The sequence below is a fragment of the Trematomus bernacchii genome, unplaced genomic scaffold (assembly GCF_902827165.1).
Source record: "Trematomus bernacchii unplaced genomic scaffold, fTreBer1.1, whole genome shotgun sequence".
In the NCBI taxonomy this organism is placed as follows: domain Eukaryota; kingdom Metazoa; phylum Chordata; class Actinopteri; order Perciformes; family Nototheniidae; genus Trematomus; species Trematomus bernacchii.
Genome location: NW_022987608.1, coordinates 2,874,845 through 2,895,798, shown reverse-complemented (window position 1 = coordinate 2,895,798; position 20,954 = coordinate 2,874,845). Strand labels below are relative to the sequence as shown.

At 38.5% G+C, this 20,954-nt stretch overlaps 1 protein-coding gene across 2 annotated transcripts in view; it reads left to right on the top strand.

Annotated features, from left to right (window-relative positions):
• Nucleotides 1-13,308, top strand: part of grm8a (glutamate receptor, metabotropic 8a) — a 168,964-nt gene extending 155,656 nt beyond the window's left edge. The window contains exons 10-12 of one of the 2 annotated variants that reach the window (XM_034131553.1): nucleotides 8,631-8,771; nucleotides 10,135-10,240; nucleotides 12,542-13,308. In XM_034131553.1, coding sequence (XP_033987444.1) covers nucleotides 8,631-8,771; nucleotides 10,135-10,240; nucleotides 12,542-12,591 — 297 coding nt within the window. In that variant the 3' untranslated portion in view covers nucleotides 12,592-13,308. Of the gene's footprint in view, nucleotides 1-8,630; nucleotides 8,772-10,134; nucleotides 10,245-12,541 lie in introns of both variants that reach the window. The other variant, XM_034131554.1, reaches the window with a different exon arrangement.
• The last annotated feature ends 7,646 nt before the right edge of the window (nucleotides 13,309-20,954 follow it).

Below are 20,954 nucleotides of genomic sequence, written 5' to 3'. Positions count from 1 at the left end.
GTGTGTGTGTGTGTGTGTGTGTGTGTGTGTGTGTGTGTGTGTGTGTGTGCTATGATTTGAAAAACTGTAAATAGATGGGCATGAGCACTTCCTGCATAGTGCGATAAATACACTTGGAAAGCTAACCATGACAGAAAATACAAATAAATTCAACCCTCAAAATGCCGTGTATTGAACATGTTCCTCTTCCACTTGATCTACTATCCTGTTAGTAACCAACTATACTTGTCAGTGCTGTCTTTAGTATTTGCTCAATTAAACCCAAAAGGGACTTCCAGGTGTGCATACATTACAAATACATTTTCATCTGTTCATTCTGAAAATACAGAAACACAAACACAACGTGGCTGCTTCCTGTCGACTAGGTCTAAAGAGTGCTGCCTAAATACACTTTATTTACATTCTTAAACTTGCATTAAACGTAAAAAGGCAAAAAAGTTGAGTCAAGGTAAGATTGACTTATGTTGAGTTTCGTTTCAAGTATGGCCACAAATTGACTTTAAACATAGCATGTTTCAATTATAACTGCTTAATCGTTTCCCGCCACAATTAGCATAAATTAGCCTATAGCAAAGTTGCTACACAAATACAGTGATAAGTGTACTGTTCTGCACAACAACCAGGGCCGCCCCTCCCTACAGGCCGATCACGCAGACTGCGTGGGGCCTCACCTCGCGGAGGGGGCCTCACCTCGCGGAGGGGGCCTCACCTCGCGGAGGGGGCCTCACCTCGCGGAGGGGGCCTCACCTCGCGGAGGGGGCCTCATCTTGCAGAGGGTTCTTAATTTTGCGGAGGGAGCATCATCTGAAGCGCAAATGCGGCACACCTACAGTGTAAGCGCGCCACAGTTTCGCTGCTGCGAGGCTCCATTAGTATCCCCATCCCCCATCCCCCCCCCCCCGTTGACGACGACGACGCTCGCACACAGAGGGCCTCATCATATAACTTTGCATGGGGCCACAAGTTGGCCAGGCGCGGCCCTGACAACAACCTAATAAGGAGAAGTGAAGAAATACTAGACCCTGAATGGTTCCCCTACAAAAAATCCATGGTTTTATACCTGTATTCTTCTGTTTCCTTCTATAGAATTACAAAGGAGGGTTGGGACCATGTAGTTGGACTCAGTTTTACTTTTGGGAAAACCTTTTGCATAATTTCCAGCCCAATTTCTGTCAAGATTGTTTAACGTTAGACGGCACATTTACCACCGGTGACAGAAAACCCGATATACTGTTACTCCTGTTTTACATTCATGGTGTGACAAGTTTTCCCCTCTACAACAAGCAGCAGTGTGCAGAGGGATGAGGCTCCACGATAAGTCCTTGCTGCGTATTTTAATTGGCTGGAGCTGTGCACAGTGGGGCCACAATCACGTCAGTTTTGAGAGAGAGAGAGAGAGAGAGATAGAGGAAGCTATTCACAGCAGGGCCGAGCTCACAGTATGTACTACTATGAAACCTTTATGCACAACTCAAAATGTGTTTGACTTCATACAAACAAGCTGAGGCAGAGCAAATATAGATTAGGTTATTAAATACTCACTTTTTCATGACACAAATGCAGACCTCAGACCTGTACGGATTAGATGGAGGAACAAAATGTCTCCAAGAGCTGTTTTGCAGGAGATAATGAGGCACCTGTGGACAAGAGTGGCTTCGCTTCGACTCTAATTAGCCTGCACATACACAAAGTTTAAATATCGCTGCACAGCATCCTGTGTCAGAGCTTTTTTTAAAACACTCTTTCATCACAGCACCATGTTAGAGTCGGGTGTGTGGAGATTTGTTACTTTGGGATTTGCTCTGAGTAAAAGGCATATCTAGAAGAAGTTAAATTATGCTTTTTGGGGTTTAACCTTTCCTGTAGTGTGTTATATCGGTTTTTGTGCATATAAATTACATTATTACATGACATGTCACTTGTTAGACGCTTTTATCCAAAGCGACTTACATACTCAATACTGTGGACAATCCCCACAGGAGCAATTGGGGGTGAAGTGTCTTAGGGACACAACGACATGCTGACTGCAGTGGGGTTTGAACCTGTGTCCCCCTGATCCGAACACCAACGCACAACCCACTGCACCACATGCCTCCATCCATAAATGGTCTGGAGACAACATGTCCTATTTCATATTTGTATATTATAGGTGCTTTGAATCAAACACTTGTGTAACAGTAGTTATTTATTTTTACTGTAAGAATGTTTGAGGGTTTTTTGGACCTTAGAGCCCAAAAGTTAACAATTACAAACTTCAGGATCTAGTCTTTTTTAAAGATATTTTACAATGAAAAAAGTTGCCTAAAGTCAGCATTTAATTAGTTGATGTTTTATTCAAATGGTGGAATAAATCAATTCACTGAAAAATAATTTGATCATGATCCTGAACGTTAGAGGCGGTAAGAACTGTTTTGGCCATTCGCCCGTTTAAAAAAAGAAAAAATTCCTAAAAATAAAACCTCACCCTCCCATGGCTCAGATGATTAAAATGCTGAGTGGTCCCATGGTGTGAGGGGACAGACACAGGTGGTGTCAATTAGAAAAACACACACACACACACACACACACACACACACACACACACACACACACACACACACACACACACACACACACACACACACACACTGAAAGGATCTGAGAAGTTAGCTAAGGACCCTCAGGCTGCCTGTAGAGTCACTTTTTTTGTTTTTAAGGTCATTAAACGGAAACCAATCAAACTCATCTTCATCATTAAAGTTTCGTAGTATGTTAACTTAGCTGTACTGAGATACAAAAGTATATGGAGACAGTAAAATAGCAAATTCATGAGTCACTATCAGAAAAGTTTCGGATATAGAGGACATTATAAAAAAGGAGGGCTGACGTTGATAGTTTGAGTGCCAGCCAGAGAGAAGGGGCAAAGAGGAGGGAAAGGGTGAAGATGTAAGGAGAAGCCTTTGGGAATAAGAGACGTCATGCTTTCTCATTTAACTTCTTCAGCCAGCAGTCATTTATATCATTTGAGAAATGGGAGACAAACGACGAGCGGAGTGACGTCTGGTGGGAGACATCGCCGACTCAGCGATAGCAGAGGGTTCAACATGAGTTCAACTTCATGCACACTCACAGCTTTTTCAGTGCAAAGAGCGAAGTGCAGATGTTCTGTCACAATGAAACTACTTTTGAGTACTTTTTAAGAAATCATTTCATTACAAAGCATACATAACAACATCAAGGCACATAAATAAACTACATAACAATCGAAAAATCAGGATGAAAAAAACCCACAAATTGAAATGTACTTATAAGGTGTAGCGTACACATATGTCAGGGACCAAGCAGTAAGGCAACAGGACACAGGAGTGGTTTAAATAAACTAGGATTTTTATTTACCCAAAAGTCCACAAAAAACATCATACAATAACTAGGCCTATAAAAGAGGTCAACAGAAAATACCTCAAAGAAACATAACAGGTGATAACAAAACTGACCTTCCACAATGAAAAACCAAGGAACCTATATAGTGGCTTGGCCAAACCAAGTTGAACCCAAGGGATAATTAATAGTCACATCATACACAAAGGTCACTGACAAAACCCAAATCCCCCCTTTGACATGGAAGCAGGTGGTTTGTCCCAATCTGTCCCAATTGGCTCCTTGCAGTATTTATGAGTCCTCGGCCACGCCCTTTGCTGAACCAGGAAGTAACCTCCCCCAATGGACATGGTAACTCAAGAGACAAAGAAAGTAATTAATACAAACAAATACTTGTGTTAGCTGTGCTAAAATGTTTGAAGTAATGTCAGATTATAATCAAATAAAGAGTTTACCATTCAAAGCAAATGTGTGGTGTTAATTGGCATGTTTTATTGTAGCTGCACTGAAGCAAAACTACTGAAGAGGAGGATGCAGTGTAGTTGGTTTACCCTGTGTGGCTGGGGCCATCACAACATATTAGGTGCAACATTAATACTCATATGTACATTAATTGTCAGATCTTATCACCCGATCCTTATACATGTTTTCTGTCCTATAATTAACCAATTTGTCCCATCTTTTATCAAAGATATGAAATTTGAATCTCATGGTTATTTTTCTCCATTTCCTCCATTTCAATCGTGCATTTTGTTGCAGCACACATTGGCGTTGGACGTTTATTTGAGTGAAGCCATAATGAGAGTTAGTTGAATTCTTTAAACGCTTAATAAAATACTTCAATGCTTCCTTTTTATCTCCGTTGATAAAATACCATTACATTTCCATTCTCCATTTGTCCAACATATGTTTTAGGTCTTCACTTAATGTCTGCAGATATGTCTCTTTCTCTTCATATCAGCGAGTAGAAATTGTCTCATTTAGTTAATTGGCTTCTATTGTAGTGTTTCTTTCTATTCACAGTGTCATTATAGTGAAGCACAGCCAACCCAGAGTACTTTTCAATATTGGCTGTCATGCCTCAGCTGCTCGACACTTATATTAACTCCATGATGGTGGCCTGCCTGTCTCCCACGAGTCACATTCTTCTACAGCTATTCAACACTAACCACTTATTAAATGGTAATGCTTACTGCCGAAACAGATGACTCTCATATTGCCCTGTGAATAATATATTGAGCTCGGTAACTGACCTGTAACATCCACCTCCATGCCGTGGATCATCTTAATTGGTAGCTAGTTTGGACATTTCAGTAGCTCGGATTCAGATAAAGAGTTTAGAATGATTGATAAAGTCGACACCTCGCTGACACCCAAACGCATCTCTTTCGCATGAACCCTGCTACGCTCATCCTCCAATCAAAACAGTCCGAGTTGTTAGGGATCATCAAAGTGCCTCCATGTATGCTTTGTGTGCTGTGACTCCATCCAGACTAAGAATAAACCCTTTAACAAATACCATTTCCACAGCAGATTGACCTGTGTGTGGCCTGCTGGGTCTGAGGGGGGGGCAACATGTTTTGTGACCATTGTGGATGCAAGATTTAAAGAATAAAATGTAACTTGGTCGTGTTTTTTGTAAATATGTTCAATATAAGATGAGGCTTAGCCACAGTGGACCTTTTCTGTAGACACAAATAAGACAAATTGCATACAAAACGACCAAAAGATATACAGTAGAAAAATACAATATTTTAGTTTTCTTTAGGTTACCTGGACAATATTAGTCACTGACACTGAACAACTTATACTCGAAGCATAACTTACTTTAACCTTCTGATTAGGACTAACCCTAAAACTAAATATTTGTCCACAGAATCTAGCGAACTTTTTTGGTTCTATATTTCTCTCTCTATCCTATCTTGTATCGTTTTTATTTTCTCCCAGGTGTTAAAACCACATCAGGCATCACTCTACTTCCTCTGTTCCTCTTGTTGAATCTCTTCCTCTCACGGACCAGAGATTCTCCGTCTGTAAATGTCCTAGACCTTAAGGGAACATATTGTATGCAGCCATCCGTAGCTAATCATCTACTTTCAGAGTGGGACTTTTGGGGATAATACAGCGCTCTTTTCTGATGCACACATTCTGAGCTGCTATCTGAGCCACATGGAGGACAGTATTGTGTGTGTGTGTGTGTGTGTGTGTGTGTGTGTGTGTGTGTGTGTGTGTGTGTGTGTGTGTGTGTGTGTGTGATGTAATGGAAGCGACTATCAGCGGCCTACTGCTGTTTGATAAGAGGGAGTTTGCTGCATGTCGAACTCAAGACCCGTGGGCCGAATACAGCTCCACATACTCTGTGTCCTAAATGAGAAATTCATACTTGAAAATTATGCCAACAGTGGTGGATCAAATCAAGGGTTGGGAGGTTAACTACTTACTAATACAAGAGAAAGTAGATATCAATAAGATGTTTTTTTACTGTAGTGTAATATGTAAGATAACAGAACAACGTGACCTTAGAATAGAAGAAACAAACATATTTAGGATCAAAAATGATTTTATTGATAGGAAATGTCTGCCTTTCATTCAGCATATTTTGCCTATACACCAACATGAGCACATACTACAGTTTAAATACAAATCTGAGCTGACAAAAAAGGCTCCGTTTTAGTTGAAATGCCAACATTGTACTTGGAAATAATGTTGGTCCTTTAAAGGTGGGGTAGGTAAGTTTGAGAAACCGGCTCGAGATACCCTTTTTGTTATATTCCATGGAATGCTCTTAACATCCCGATAGCAATGAATATCTTAAGTGCATTGACAAAAAATCCATCATCTGTGGAAGCCGTGGTACTGTAAAAAGTACGGGCCGGCTAAAATGATTGGATGGCCTACCTGCCTGTCAGCCTTCCATCTGTGCACAAACTTATCTCGTGCCCTCATTGGTCATGTGCGCGTTCGTGTGTGTTGGAGGAGGGGCTCTGTAAGGAAGTGGGAGATTTTTTCCGGTTGTGTATTTTCAAATTCTAGCGCACTCGAGCTGGTTTCTCCAAAATTACCTACCCCACCTTTAACAACAGCAAAAAGATCTTACTTTAACATTTTATTTAAATCAGTGAGATTTTATGGTGATTTATATCTTTGGATAGTCACATAATAGGAATTCTGTCTGGGGTCTGTGGGGGGAAAGGTTGCGGTAATGTTTTATTTAAATGGTTATTGAGGTAGTCAACAAAGACACCTACTGTTAAGCACCAGAAACATACATTTTGGTAAGAAATTGGAATATGATAATTTTTCTTGAGGTTTAAAGTGGGGTCAAAATGACACATGAGGACAAAGGGTGGGCGTATAGATTCACACTTAAAGAATTAGCCTACAGAACAGTACAGCTTGTGATTTTCAGAAACAGCTGTACTCTCTTTTCAGGCAGTAGTTACCGTCTGACAACGAAGAGCCGACCTATCAGTTCTCTCTCTCTCTCTCTCTCTCTCTCTCTCTCTCTCTCTCTCTCTACAAATTGCTCTCATCTTCTCTTTTGCTCACTTGTCCCAGCCCATCAATCCTCCCCCCTTGCCTCTCTGCAACTCTTCCTTCGTGGCTCCGTCCTCTCATTTCTACTAGTCTTACCCATAAATCCATCCATCTCCTCCCGCCCTCCTCCCTCTGTCTCCCTGTACTGTATGTACGGCAGACACTTCTCTCTTGATAAGCTCCCTCTCTTCAGAGCCTGTCAGCTGTGTCACTTCCTCCTCCTCCAAACTCCTCTGAGAAACTCACTAAGGACCCCAGGACTGGAGCTCAGCCCTCTGCAGTGTGTGTGTGTGTGTGTGTGTGTGTGTGTGTGTGTGTGTGTGTGTGTGTGTGTGTGTGTGTGTGTGTGTGTGTCTTGTGTGCAGTGCGTGTGTTGTGTGCTTGACAGTCGTCTTGTTTCATCATAACTGCCCTCAAACTTACTTGGCAGAATCAATGTGTTCAGTCTAATTCAGTGTAGTGAATGTAGGCAATATAGGCCACACATGCCTTTATTTTTTTCTACGCTTGATTGATATTGCAACTACTCGTATTCCTACAAAAGAAGCAACGTACCTACAGTACCCTAACTGCTCAGAATGTTGATGCCAATATAATTAATAAGCATTAAAAAGGACATATTATGCTAATGTTCAGGTTCATATCAGTATTTAGTGTCTCTACTGTGACATGTCTCCATGCTTTAATGTAAGTCGCTTTGGATAAAAGCGTCAGCTAAATGAAATGTAATGTAATGTTCAAAAACCTCTTTTCACCCTCTGTCTGAAACCAGAGCCCAGTCTGCTCTGATTGGTTAGCTGTTCGGCTCTGTTGTGATTGGTCTACTGTTTGGGGATGTGTGTGCAAAGGGTAACAAAGGACTTTACATTGAAGTAAATGGGATTTATTGTTTTACGTATTGTATATGGGTGGTGTAAGCTCTGCAGTGTGTATACAGTTTTTACACACAATTATCCATCTTATTTAATCGCTTTAATCTTAATGTATTGATATATTCCTTTATGTTCTATTGAACTATTACCTTACTGTTCTGACTTTGGTTTTATTCATCTGTTGTTGTTGTCTTGTGAAGCACTTTGTAACACCTGTTTTTGAAAGTTGCTTCCTAAATGTATTATACTAGTTTAAAAAATCCTGCCTATCATCATATCTTGTCTTGTCTTTCAGTCCACTTATCATACCCTCTTACTTGTGCCATAGTCCACTTTACAGGACATAAACTGACTGTTTTACAATGCAACCAAAGTCATTCAACTCACAGGTTGTTGGAGGTGAACAAAACTCACATCTCAATCTCTGGAAAATAAAGTATATCCCAGAAGTATATCCTAATGTAAGCCAGACGTCATCCAAACTTTCAGGAAAATCTGAAAGTCAATTTAGTGTCATTTCCGTCACTTTCTACTAACATGATAAACCCATATGGAGTTTTTAGCCTGCCAAATAAATGCTAAGAACAATTTCACATTCTTTGACTAAGAGACAAGCTCTGCAGAAGACGCGCAATTAGGCAACTTCACTGCCGCCATGCTTTCATATAGCATTTGATCTACCTGCCTGTGTGTCACTTCAGCTGTCACGACACACATGTGCTGCTAATTCCTCTCTTGTTAGACCTTCATTTACTTCCTGTGTTCTCCCTCGTCCCATCTGTCTATCCCTCATCACACGTTACACAGACTCTCCGACAACTTTAAATGTGATAACTAACTTCTCTCTGTGTGTCTCTCTCTTAGATGTATATCCAAACCACCACCCTGACCATCTCTCTCAGCCTGTCTGCCTCAGTGTCTCTGGGGATGCTCTACATGCCCAAAGTCTACATCATCCTCTTCCACCCCGAGCAGAACGTACCCAAACGGAAACGCAGCTTTAAGGTGAGCTGAAATACTCTTCATATTTTGACAGATGTTATTTAAGTCAAATGTGGAATAAAACACAAGGAAGCCAAGCCACACTGGACAAAATGCTGCTCGAAAACAAGTAAAAAACTAATTTGAACTTATAATGAGTGAAAAATATGTCAATAGAACAAGTGGAAATGTGCTTGGTAAGAGTTGTTGACACAAGATGGGATGTTTAGATGAATCAAATCTTGTAATTAGCTGGGAAAACTTATTTTTGAACAATTTTTTTACCAGAATCAGGAAATGTTGTGTTATAAAATAAGCAACTAATGCGCAAAAGTGTTCTGTTTTCTGATGTTAGTTGGTGATTTTCCAATAAAAATTTAAACAAAACTAAAATCTGAAATCAAAATAAGATGTTCTCAAGATACTTAAAGTGGACCTATCATGCTATATTTGAATAATATAGTGTAGGACCATACCTATATAAGGCATATTTATACTTATTTTTTTTCAAAATACCAAACAGATCATGCATTTTAGCCATGCCTCATTTCGCTCAATTTGAAAAATGTTAGCTCTGTTTTTGCAAGGGTTGATTCTGTGAGCAACAGCACCATCTAGAGGCCTGGCATATGTACTACAGCGTCTCCAGCGCTTTCGAACGGCAATGGCCGTGGCTGTCTCCTCCTGATTGGTGGAGTTGGCCCAATAGCCGTAGCGCCACCGTCCTGACGTTAGGACAGTGTTCAAATCTGGATCAGTTTTTATCAGATCCGTTGCAGCCCCTTTTTTAGAGATTTGGGTATGGAGGAAAATAGAGAGGGTTGTGTTTTCTGACACTTGGTGAGTTCCCTGGAACACCGGGGACACATATTCATGTATAACAGACGTACAAAAGTGCATTTTGCATGATAGGTCCCCTTTAAGATGCATTGTCTAAAACCAGGGCCCTATATCTCACTGAATTGTTACTTCTTAAGTTATTAGGTCTTATATCCAGTGTACAGACATATTCTGACTAGATATTAGACAAATATACATGGCAACATTTTAAGTTTGTGTGGTAGTCTGAACTTCCTGTTAGGGTGGATTTAAAAAAAGTACATTTTCAAATATATTTCAAAAAGTCAATCATTTTTGTAACATAATGTAAAAGAACTGGGCCAAAAAAAGAGGAAACTTGTGATGCAGCAATCAACAGACAGAGTCAATGTCAGAAAGTGTTTTACAGTATTCACCCAAACTCAAAAATCAATGAAGAAAGATCAAAGTCTAAGTTAGCCGGGTCGCTAACCGATTTACGGCTAGATATTAGACAAATATACTTGGCGAGATTTCGAGTTTTTGTGGTAGTCTTCACTTCCTGTTAATGGATGTCTGAACGATGCAGGCCATTGTGACAGCTGCCACCATGACGGGGAAGCTGGGCCAGAAGGGAGGAGACCGGCCCAACGGAGAGGTGAAGACGGAGCTGTGTGAGAGCATGGAGACCAACAGTGAGTAAGAGAACACGGACGTTTTCTACCTACACATATAAAATATTTCATAAAGATATATCATCAGACCCGCTGAAATCCACCGGACAAAAACTGGAACGTTGACTTTAATTAACGGTATTAAGTCAACACATTTTACATAATTGTACTAGGTTAGTAAAAGCAATAATATTAAGTTGAACCTAATATTTAAACTTCATATTATTGCATTGAACCCACCTAATACAATAATGTGTAATTTGTTGACATAATACATTGTATTAGAGTCAGTGTTTTCAGTACAGTTACAGTTTCAATACATTTGAAGGGACTAAAGATAACGACACAAATAAAGCATACATGTACTCAAACAGACATATTCAGTGGTAGAAAGTAACATTTACTCAAGGACTGTATTTAAGTACAATATTGAAGTACTACTTGAGTATTTGTGCTTGTACATATAAAAACTGTTGTGGAATAACAGTGCTTTTATGCAACTCACACTTATTACTTTACAATGTATTTACAATTTGTTAACAAAACCGGCTCCTTCAATACTTTTATATAATCACTTTAAAATACTGCTACTAATTATTTTGTTTTTGCTTATTCAATTATATATTTGTAGGAACCTGTGCTTGCTTTTTTATTTATCATTATACTCTTTTCTTTTTGCCTTTTAGCTGTTCTATACCTTTGCTTCTGTAATGCGTAGATGTACCTGCTGCGATACAAATATAGAAATAAATACATTTTTCCATTTAATGCTACTTTATACTACTACTAGATTTTATTGGAGCAATTGGGAAAAGGAAATAATGTCTGTAACATTTGTTTGACATCATTACTTTCCAGAACAAGGTACAAAAAAGTAAAATGGTCAAATATATTTAAAAAAGTCAATCATTTTTGTAACATAATGTAAAAACTGGGCCAAACAAAGAGGAAACTGGTGGTGCAGCAATCAAACACAAAGTCAATATCAGAAAGTGTTTTACAGTATTCACCCAAAGTCAAAAATCAGTGCAGAAAAATCGAATTCATCGAATTCATTGTGCCAATAATACTTTAATCAGATTTTGAATGCAGTACTTTTACTTTGAGTATTTTAACATTAATCTATTGTGACTTTCACTCAAATAAAGCATCTCAGTACTTCTCCCACTACCATACATAAACAAGCACATCACCCTGCTTGTGTGCATCTCTGCTCCGATGTACAGCCTGCATGAAGTTTGAGTTTGACTTAAAAAATAATTTCACGCCTTCATTTTCTGCATGACAGAAACAACTGCAACAGTGACAGATTTCAAATAACAGTGTGTCTTCCCCGGGTTTTGACAGTGAAGCATTGTTATATTCACTTCAAAGCTCCACTCTGTGATGGGCTGCTTCTCCTGTGTCAGCAATCTGCAGATGAAATGACGGGAGTGCATGTGAATGTGCACGTGTGCCTCAGTGAGTGAGCCTCTATCAAATGGCCACCATGGATTTGTGTGTCCTTTGGTGTTTCTGTCAATAGTCATGTGTGCTTCATACATGCGTCTCTATGAACACATGTACATGTCAGCATTGCTGTGCATGTGTTTCTTTGCAGCTCGTGAACACTGCATGCAAGAGTGTAATGATTTTCAGACCTGCATTTCCCCGTCAGCACTTTATTAACATCATTGAAGGAAGCGGGTCACAGTTCATTCATGAAGCCAATACTTCTCCCTACATGCTTAACTTTACAGAGAAATTGCAAATGAATGCCATATGGTCAAAGCAACATTTTATATTTTCCTACGGGTATGAGTAGAAAGTTTAAGAGTCTCTACTTTTTTTGGTACCTGACATTTGCTTAAGAGCACTCTTCAGAAAATATTATGACAAGCTTTGGGCAATTTTCAAGGCTGCACCACACATTTCTTACATATTTATTTTTCATCAAGGACCTTTTTCCCATTATTCCAGCAGTGTGATGGCGGAAGAAACCTGAGTGAAAGAAAGTTATATAAAATGGGTTGTATGAAAGCAGCAGAGTATAAAAAAAGGTGCAGTTAGAAGCCTGACTTTGCTCCAAAAACATTGACATTTACCACGGAGCGCTTGAGGGGACACAGGACGTAATGGGTTTGACAAAAAGCCCCGACTACTCAGGTGGATGTGAAACTGTTTCGTGACCATCTGTAGCCAAATCTGCTCTCAACTGCCCCTTCTTCTCTCCTTTTCCCCTTCCACACATCCAATCTGTCGCTTCTCTTTCATTCTCTTCCCCCCCCCCCCCTGATTCGCCCCATCTCCGCTCCATCGTCCACCCTTTTCAAATTCACGCAGCTTCATCAACTAAGACGACATATGTCAGCTACAGCAATCATGCCATTTGAAGGGACCACAGAGGATATGACGGAAAGGGATTGGACAAGGAGAAGGGGGCGTGTCCCGAGGCAGCGCCAAGAAGGAGCCGTGGTTCTTGGCCGGAGAACTGACGGACAGACTGAGCGCCCAATGGAATCCAAGCATGAGACATTTTGTATTGTTCCGCATCACGCCACAGAGAGGTGGGACCACAAAAAACAGCCAGTCAGTGTGCCTGCTTCCTCGCTGCTCACAGCTCATTGGTCCTACCATGAACGTACCTGTTCTGAAAAAAAATGAAAAAAGATATGCCATACCATAGGACACTGTGGTGGACAGAGTAACTATTAAAACGTAGACAAAAAAAAATCATAAAAATCATAAAAGAAAAAAACTCAGACCATGTAGACATTATATCTAAAAGGGCAGGCTGGGAGAGAGATTTAACAGATTCCATTTTAAAAGATATTTAAAAAGAGAAATGTAAGAAAAATCTATGAGACTCAAACATGTTTGTTGTTATTCTCTACTTGTAAGTATTTTTGTGGTTGTGACGATTTTTTCATTCTTGTCTCACCGTTGTCCGATGGATCGCCCTTGCATAATGAGATGAGTGTGTTTCCTCCTGCTGTCTTGGCTAACCGGGTTGTAGCCTTGGGTTGTGAACCTGTAAAATGCCATGGTTGAAGCATGCCAGTTTTTTTATACAAAAAGGAGATTTATTTATAATAAAGGAATGTTTTGCAAATGTGTAGAATGGTGGTCGTTTGTACATTTGTAGCTTTGAGGATGATTCTTTTGCAGGTTGGTTTTTAAGGTCTTGAATGATGAATGAGAAATGAATGGATGTCACCATTACTCCATATACAAATTAGTAGCACACCAGGTTAGTTATATGTAGGTGTAGATAAGAAACTGTTTAGCAAGCATGCTAACAGCAGATTACTGTGGGCTTTTCATTGTTTCCCCTCATGTTTAGTGAAATATTCCACTACTTTGATCCAGACTGAGCTATCTTTACAACTGTTGGACAGATTCCTATGTAAATGTGTACAGACATTGATGATCTCCAGAGGATGAACCCTAAGGGCTTTGATTATTCCCTGACTTTTCTTTCAGTGTCACCATATTGTTAACGTGTTATGTAACTGGGACTGTTAACACATTAATGTTTGTGAATCATCTGTTAACCTTAACCCGTTGAAACAAATATTAATGAAATTGAATCAAATGACCAAGTTTGACCCAAAGTTGCTCCCGTAATTTCCAGTGCTCAAGGTTGCCATGAATCGCATGGCAGTGATAAAGCAAAGATAGCAGAGAAACTGGCACAAGCTACGTGTATTACACTGACTGGAGACCACTGGACATCAGTATGAACCATCACTACCTCGCAAACAACTGAAACCATTCGCTTTAGGTGTGAAGAGAACGAAGGAAAGGCATTTTGTCGAACATTGTGACAGTTTCTTGAAGTTACACAGGAGTGAGAGATAGAGGAAAGGGTCAACAGTGAAGGATCAGATACAGTGCAGTGTTTTGCCAATTATTCAGAAATCATGCTATAATAAAGTGGGTTTTTTTAACTCGGATTTCTCTCACCAGTTAGTCATGCATTTTCTGTATTTGTCTCCAAAATACAAGTAAATATTGGTGTTTAAATCTTGTAATTAATAATGATTAATCCCAGATATTTGTTATGATTAACACATTTGTTTTCCTTCTTCGATTGACAGCACTAGTTATAACATATTCATCGATACCACAGGATGAATCCTTATAACTTTGTAATGAGTTTTCTTCCAGGATCACCATCATCTTGATATGTGTGTGACTTAAATGGCTCTGTAACTGTTGCCATGACATTTGGTTCAGATATTCATGTCCCTCTCACGATGAATTGTAATCACTTTGTCGATCCCCTGACTTTTAATCGAGCCGTTCTAAAGTTTAATTTGTCAAATGCTTTGGATATGACACAGAGTCAAGGCCATCAGCCTCAGCTGTACTGTGTGTTTAATGTTCTCTTCAACAGAACAGTAGGACAGTTGCTTTCTTTGCTTAAACATGCCTATAATATTTCTCTTAAATCCTAAAGGGTAGCTATTTCCTTGGTTAATCTGTCAGAGAACATCTCCTTCCACGTTTGACTCGAGTACAGTTTGTTCTTTTCATTTCATTTCCATTTATGTCCGTTCAAATCTCTTCCGTCCCATCTGTTCTTCTCAACTGTCCTTCAGTATTCGAGGAGATGGTGATCACCTCACTGACAAGATGTTGAAGGGAGAAATCTGCCAGAAAAAGGGGCCTTGAGGGAGAGTTTGACAGTAAGAGAAATAGATAGATATTAGAACAAAGTGGAGAGAATTCCCCCCTCCGTCCACCTGCAACAACCCATCAGATGTCCAGCCTTCAAAAATACATGAGAGCTAAGAAAGAAATCTTTCAACTGCACCAGTGAATCCACTCTTGTTGGAGAGTAACAATCGATAGCACTGAAGACAAAGTGAAAGGACAAATCACAGCGTTTAGACCAGAATGGCATGCCTACAGATGTCAGGTGGAAAGGTGTGCTCTTGTGAATGTGTGTTACTATACATTTTGTAGTATGTTTGCAGTTTCACCAACCAATCAGTCATCCCCATTGCCTCAGCTGTAAGGCAAGCCGATTGAGCTTTTATTCATTTCTGGAGGATATCAAAAAAATCAATTCTCACTAGTAATAATGGTTATTTCTGATATATAAAAATTGAATTTTAACTAGTTAGAATGCAAATTCTTGATATCAGAAATTCAATTGTAACTAGTTGTAATGTGTATTCTCGATATCAGAAATGCGATTTTAACTAATGAGATTTGAATCGTTTTTCTCATTCATTTCAATGGGAGTTGGAATTTGAAGTTCAAATGCCAATTTCTGATATCAGTCATTCAATTGTTACTATAGTTACAATTACATTTGAACTATTAAAAATACCAATTTCTGATATCAAGAATTCAATTTCAACTAGTCGAAATGCCAATTGTTGATATCAGAAATACAATTTGAACTAGTTACAAATCATTTTTCTGATATCAGGAATACAATTGTTACTAGTTATAATTCAATTTTTATTTATAACTAGTTACAATGTATGTAATGTTACAGTTTCAATGATATCCTGAAGTAAAAAAATGATTTTTTTCCAATTGTATTTCTGATATCAACAATTGGCATTTCGACTAGTAAGAATAGATTTTTTGATATCCTCCAGAAATGAAGAAAAGCTAAATCGGCTTGCCATACACCTGGCGTACACAGAAGATCTTGATGCCATGACGTTCTATCTAAATGACAAGCTTGACGTGTAGGCAAAACACTCAACGTAAACCAAGAGGACAAAGCCTAGTTCCAAAAGCATAATATCACAGCTTCGATTTCTGCAGCTGTGTGTTTATTTCAACAGCCAAATCCCAAATGCCCTGAAGCAAAACACTAAACTCCTACTGCTTATTTACTGGAAGCTGCTCAGGAAAGATTTGAAGCGTGTTTCATGACCCTATGCCTCAGGGAAGTTGCTCATAAGCCAAATACTAACTTTTACACACAGACATGCTGCCAGTTAACAACAGTGGCAGCTTGTCTGTGTAAAACAGCAAACTGAGAACTCGTACATATTTTACTGTCAGGTAGATGTCATTTGTACCTCTGATAGCAACTTTTGATACAAAAACCTCAATTTGACTTTTTAAGTTGTTGGCACAAGATAATATGTTTTTTACCAGAAGAAAATACATGTTCCCTGACTATAATACAACTGTTCCCTCAATATAATACATTGTTCCCACAACATATTGTTCCCTCAAGTTAACACGTTTTTCCATCAAGATAACATATTGTTCCCTCAAGATAATAACTTCTTTTGTAAAGGGAATATAACTTGTGTCTACAAAATAAATACATCATCACACAATGTAATAACTTGTTTTCACTAGATTTTCACTTGTTCCCTTAAGATAAGTTGTTCCCTCAATATAATACATGTTTTCTCCAAAAGATAACATGTTGTTCCCCCAAGATAATAAACCGATCCCTAAAGATAATAATTTGTTTGGCACAAGGATATTACTTGTTTGCACAAGATAATATTTTATATAGGGCTGTCAAGTTAACGCGTTAATAATTAATAATATATATTTTTAACGCCACTAATTATTTTAACGTGCGATTAACGCATGTGTATTTGTCCTCGGCCCGCCCCGTAGTTTCAGAGCCCAAAGGCTTGATGGAGATTCTAGCGAGAGATATGGATACAAAAAAAGGTGTTTTAAACAGCAAGCCAAGCAAACAGCTGATGCTGACAGCCCCGCTCCTGCCGCTCGCTTGCGCTTGAAAGTTGCCGGGGAGACGCCTGGACAACAACAGCGATAGCTAAATGGGTGGCTACAGCTTAACATTGTGGAGGACGAGGGGCTGCGTTAGATAATTTGGATCGCATCCAACGTGTCGACTGCACATCACAGCGCATTATTTTGACCCACAGTGGGAACTTCAGTCTCATGCTTTGACTGTTATGAAGACAGAGGAGCGGCATTTCGCCGACAACTGTAAACAGGCTTGTCTGTTTGAGCAACTGGCTCAGTGCAGAGAAGTACACCGGGTTGGGAGAGAGTGTAAGAGAGAGAGAGAGGTTCCAGGTTGTTGTGTTGAGAATATTCAGGAGAATATTTGTCATTGCTCCAATGATAATAAACAAACATTTGCATAAAGCATATTTGTCCACTCATATGTTGATAAGAGTATTAAAAACTTGAAAAATATTCCTCTAAGGTACATTTAGAACAGATAAAAAAATTAATTTGCGATTAATCGCGATTAACTATGGACATCATGCGATTAATCGCGATTAAATATTTTAATCGACTGACAGCCCTAATTTTATAGAATATAATAAATGGTTCCCACAAGATAATGTGTTTTTTTACACAAGGTAATCATTTATTTGCACCAGATAATACATTGTTCCCTCGCCATAATACATTGTTTCCACAAGAGGATAACTTGTTTACACTAGATATTTGCATGTTCCCTAAAGATAATAACATTGTTCCCTCAATATTTTACATTGTTTCCTCCAGATAATGCCTTGTTTTGAACAATAATATAACTTGTTTCTTCATGATAAATACTTTATCACACAAGATAATAACTTGTTTGCAATATATATTCACTTCCCTAAAGATAATAACTTGTTTGCACTAGATAGTCACTTGTTCCCTAAAGATAATAACTTGTTTTAAAGTAAATAACTTTCATACACTAGATGTTTTATTTCTCCCTCAAGATAATAAGTTGTTCTAATAAAATAATAACTTATTTTGCACAACAATATATTGTTTGCACTAAAGAAATGTTTGTTTGCAAAAGATAATAAAGGACTCCCACAAGATAATAACTTGTTTACAATAGATAATAGCTTATCCACCAAGTAATAACTAAGACGATCACTTTTTCCCTACATGATGATATCTTAATAAGCTATTTATTAGTATTATATGGATACAAATTGCACAGAATAAAAGAAAAAAGAACAACACCTTAAGGGACTTTAGGGGCTCTGAGGAAAAGACGGCATTAAAGTCAGTGAAAACTATTCACCACAATCATTTTACGATACGATACGATAATACTTCAATGGTTAGATCAAGTCTGAAATGTGACTTGCATCACAGCAGCTCCATGTGTAACATTAACATAGACAAATGTCAATACACAATACATGAACAACAAACATTTAACATAACAGCACAATCGCTGAGAGAAAACATGCTCAAAGAGCCTTTAGGGTGCATTTGATCTGGGATTCAGCTCTGTATTTACTGTGAGGATTGACTGATGCACAAGATGCGTTAACTGTTATAGTTTAGTGGTAACCTGCAAAAATAAGAAATACTTTATACCAACTGTGGCATTAATACAACATCATGCAATCCAGCCAAATGTTACATCATCTGTCTCTTGGTTTAGCGATGTCAACATGACGCTCTTTACTTTCTGGAGTTTTCACATCAAAAGGCACCCTGGGAATTGCAGCAAATCCCTGTCTGAAGCAGATGTCGGTACCTTCAGATTTCTGTCATGCAGCTGATTCATGTAAACAGAGGTTGGATTAGCTGTCTGACAAGTGTGATGAAATGGATAACTGTCGAGGGGTCTGGGGCACTTGTTTGTCATCACACATGTACATTTTGTCCGAGAGTCATGCAGTGTTTTCTGGAAAGGAACCAGATGGTAGCGGTTCTGACCTCTCTGTCTCTTCAGTCGGTGAGTGATGCAGCTGCTGCCGGTACAGGACGGATTTGATGTGATTAATTAGCGGTGAATCAGCCTGACAAAAATGACAGAGCACAGGTGGGGAAGACTAATAATAAATCAACCATAACCCATTAAAAGGAATGTAATTATTCAATTTAATTTAACTCCGAGGCACTCTTTGAAAGGTTTTACAATATCATCATTCTCGTAGGCTGCTGTACATTAAGATGTAATACCCAATTTGACAACTTTGACAATATGGTCTGATGCCATTGCCGGACAGAATGACATTTCCAGAGCTCTCATGCGTGAAATCTACTATGATGAAATGTAATTCTAAGAACTCACCGAAGCAGATTTCCACAACTTTAAAACACCTACTTTGACATGCGTATAATCGTATCTCTATGCTAATTTTGGAATACACGCAATTGAAAATTCTTCTGGTTATTTGAGGTCGGTGTGCGTCAAGGAGCTGGAAACTATAGCAGCTTGATTAATGTCATGGAATAACTCTCAAGACTCTCTCATCTCTTTCTGTGAGTGTTTTGTTTCTTTTATGGTAAGATAAGGATCTGATTTGAGGGGTATATGTTTTCAAAATACACTGAAAAAACTGAACCGTTGACTTTAATTGAATGTATTATGTCAATAGATCATCACATAACTGTAGTAGGTCAGTTGAAAGCATTACTATTATGTTTAAATAAAGAATATTAGGTTAAACGTATTGTCATAGCTTTCAACTAGCCTGATACAGTTGTGTGTTTTCGTTGAGATAATACATTTAATTAAAGTCAACGTTTCTGTTTTTTCAGTGTATACTTAATTTGGGTTATATATTTCAATTATCAAATACAATATACCTCCTAAAGTGAATATTTTGAGTAAACAAGCTATTAAAAAAGGCCATAATAGCACCGAATGAATCTAAAAAGTAAATGAACTTAAAATGATAATTTATCAAGAAGCCTTTGTATAACCGACACAGTATGGCCTTTCCTTTCTTAGACCTAAGCTTTGAGTAGTGGGATTTTAAATTGAGACCCGATTAGGCATTGTTCCACTGCTACCTTTATAGGTCAAAGAGCATCTCATTACCCTTTTTGGTTAAGATACAGCAATGCCTCGCTAAAAAAACAGTAATGCTGGTCATTAAGCTAATCAACTTCATTTCAACATCATGTGTTTGATCATAATCTCTTATTTTGAAATGTTTTGGACACTTTTCCCTCGTCTGGACTGCACACCGTACTGCAGGAATGTCTGCAGGATATACTTTCTAACAGAAGCAATAAACCAGGATGTCCCCAGCGCACTAATTCAATTACCAATCTCAGCCGGCTGCCAGAGTGGCCAATGAAAGAGAAAAACAGTGGGTGTCTAAAAAGAACAAAACTGCTCTCTTTGCGAAATCATACCTCTGCCCACTGCCAATGTTTGAGCGCAGAGAGAGAGAGGAAACAGATGGTTTACCGCCTTGTGATGCGTGTCAGTGTGGCTGGAAGATTGAGGCTTTGATGCAGCTGATTGGTTCGCTGAATGCTGTCATCATGGTACCCAGACCTCAGACCCAGACCAAGGGTCTCAATCTAAGATTTATTTATTCATTTATTTATGTATTTATGTATTTATTCATTTCTTTCTTTCTTTCTTTATTTATTTGTTTATTCCACACATGGCAGTTATTTTAAAACAAAACATGTACAACTTTACAAAACATGTACACTTATACGATAAGATAAGATAAGAAGTACTTTATTGATCCCAATTTGGGAGTTGTTTGCATTGCAGCAGCATAAAAAGACAAGGCATTGTACATTAGAGAATTAAAAGACTATAAATAAATAATCCAAAATGCAAACATCTCAAATAGAAAAAAATAGCATTAAAAAAGTAGAAAATATACATGTTTAAATTGACAGTAACAAACTATAAAGCAGGATATTATTAATACATTAAGTGTTAATATTGTGTCTGTCCTGATCCATCACACAGAGGACTGAAATCCTCATACTACCATTTTGATTTGAGTTATTCATTAAGGTTTCTGCAAGCAGTATTCTCCTTTGATGTATGACAAGAATCGTAAAATTC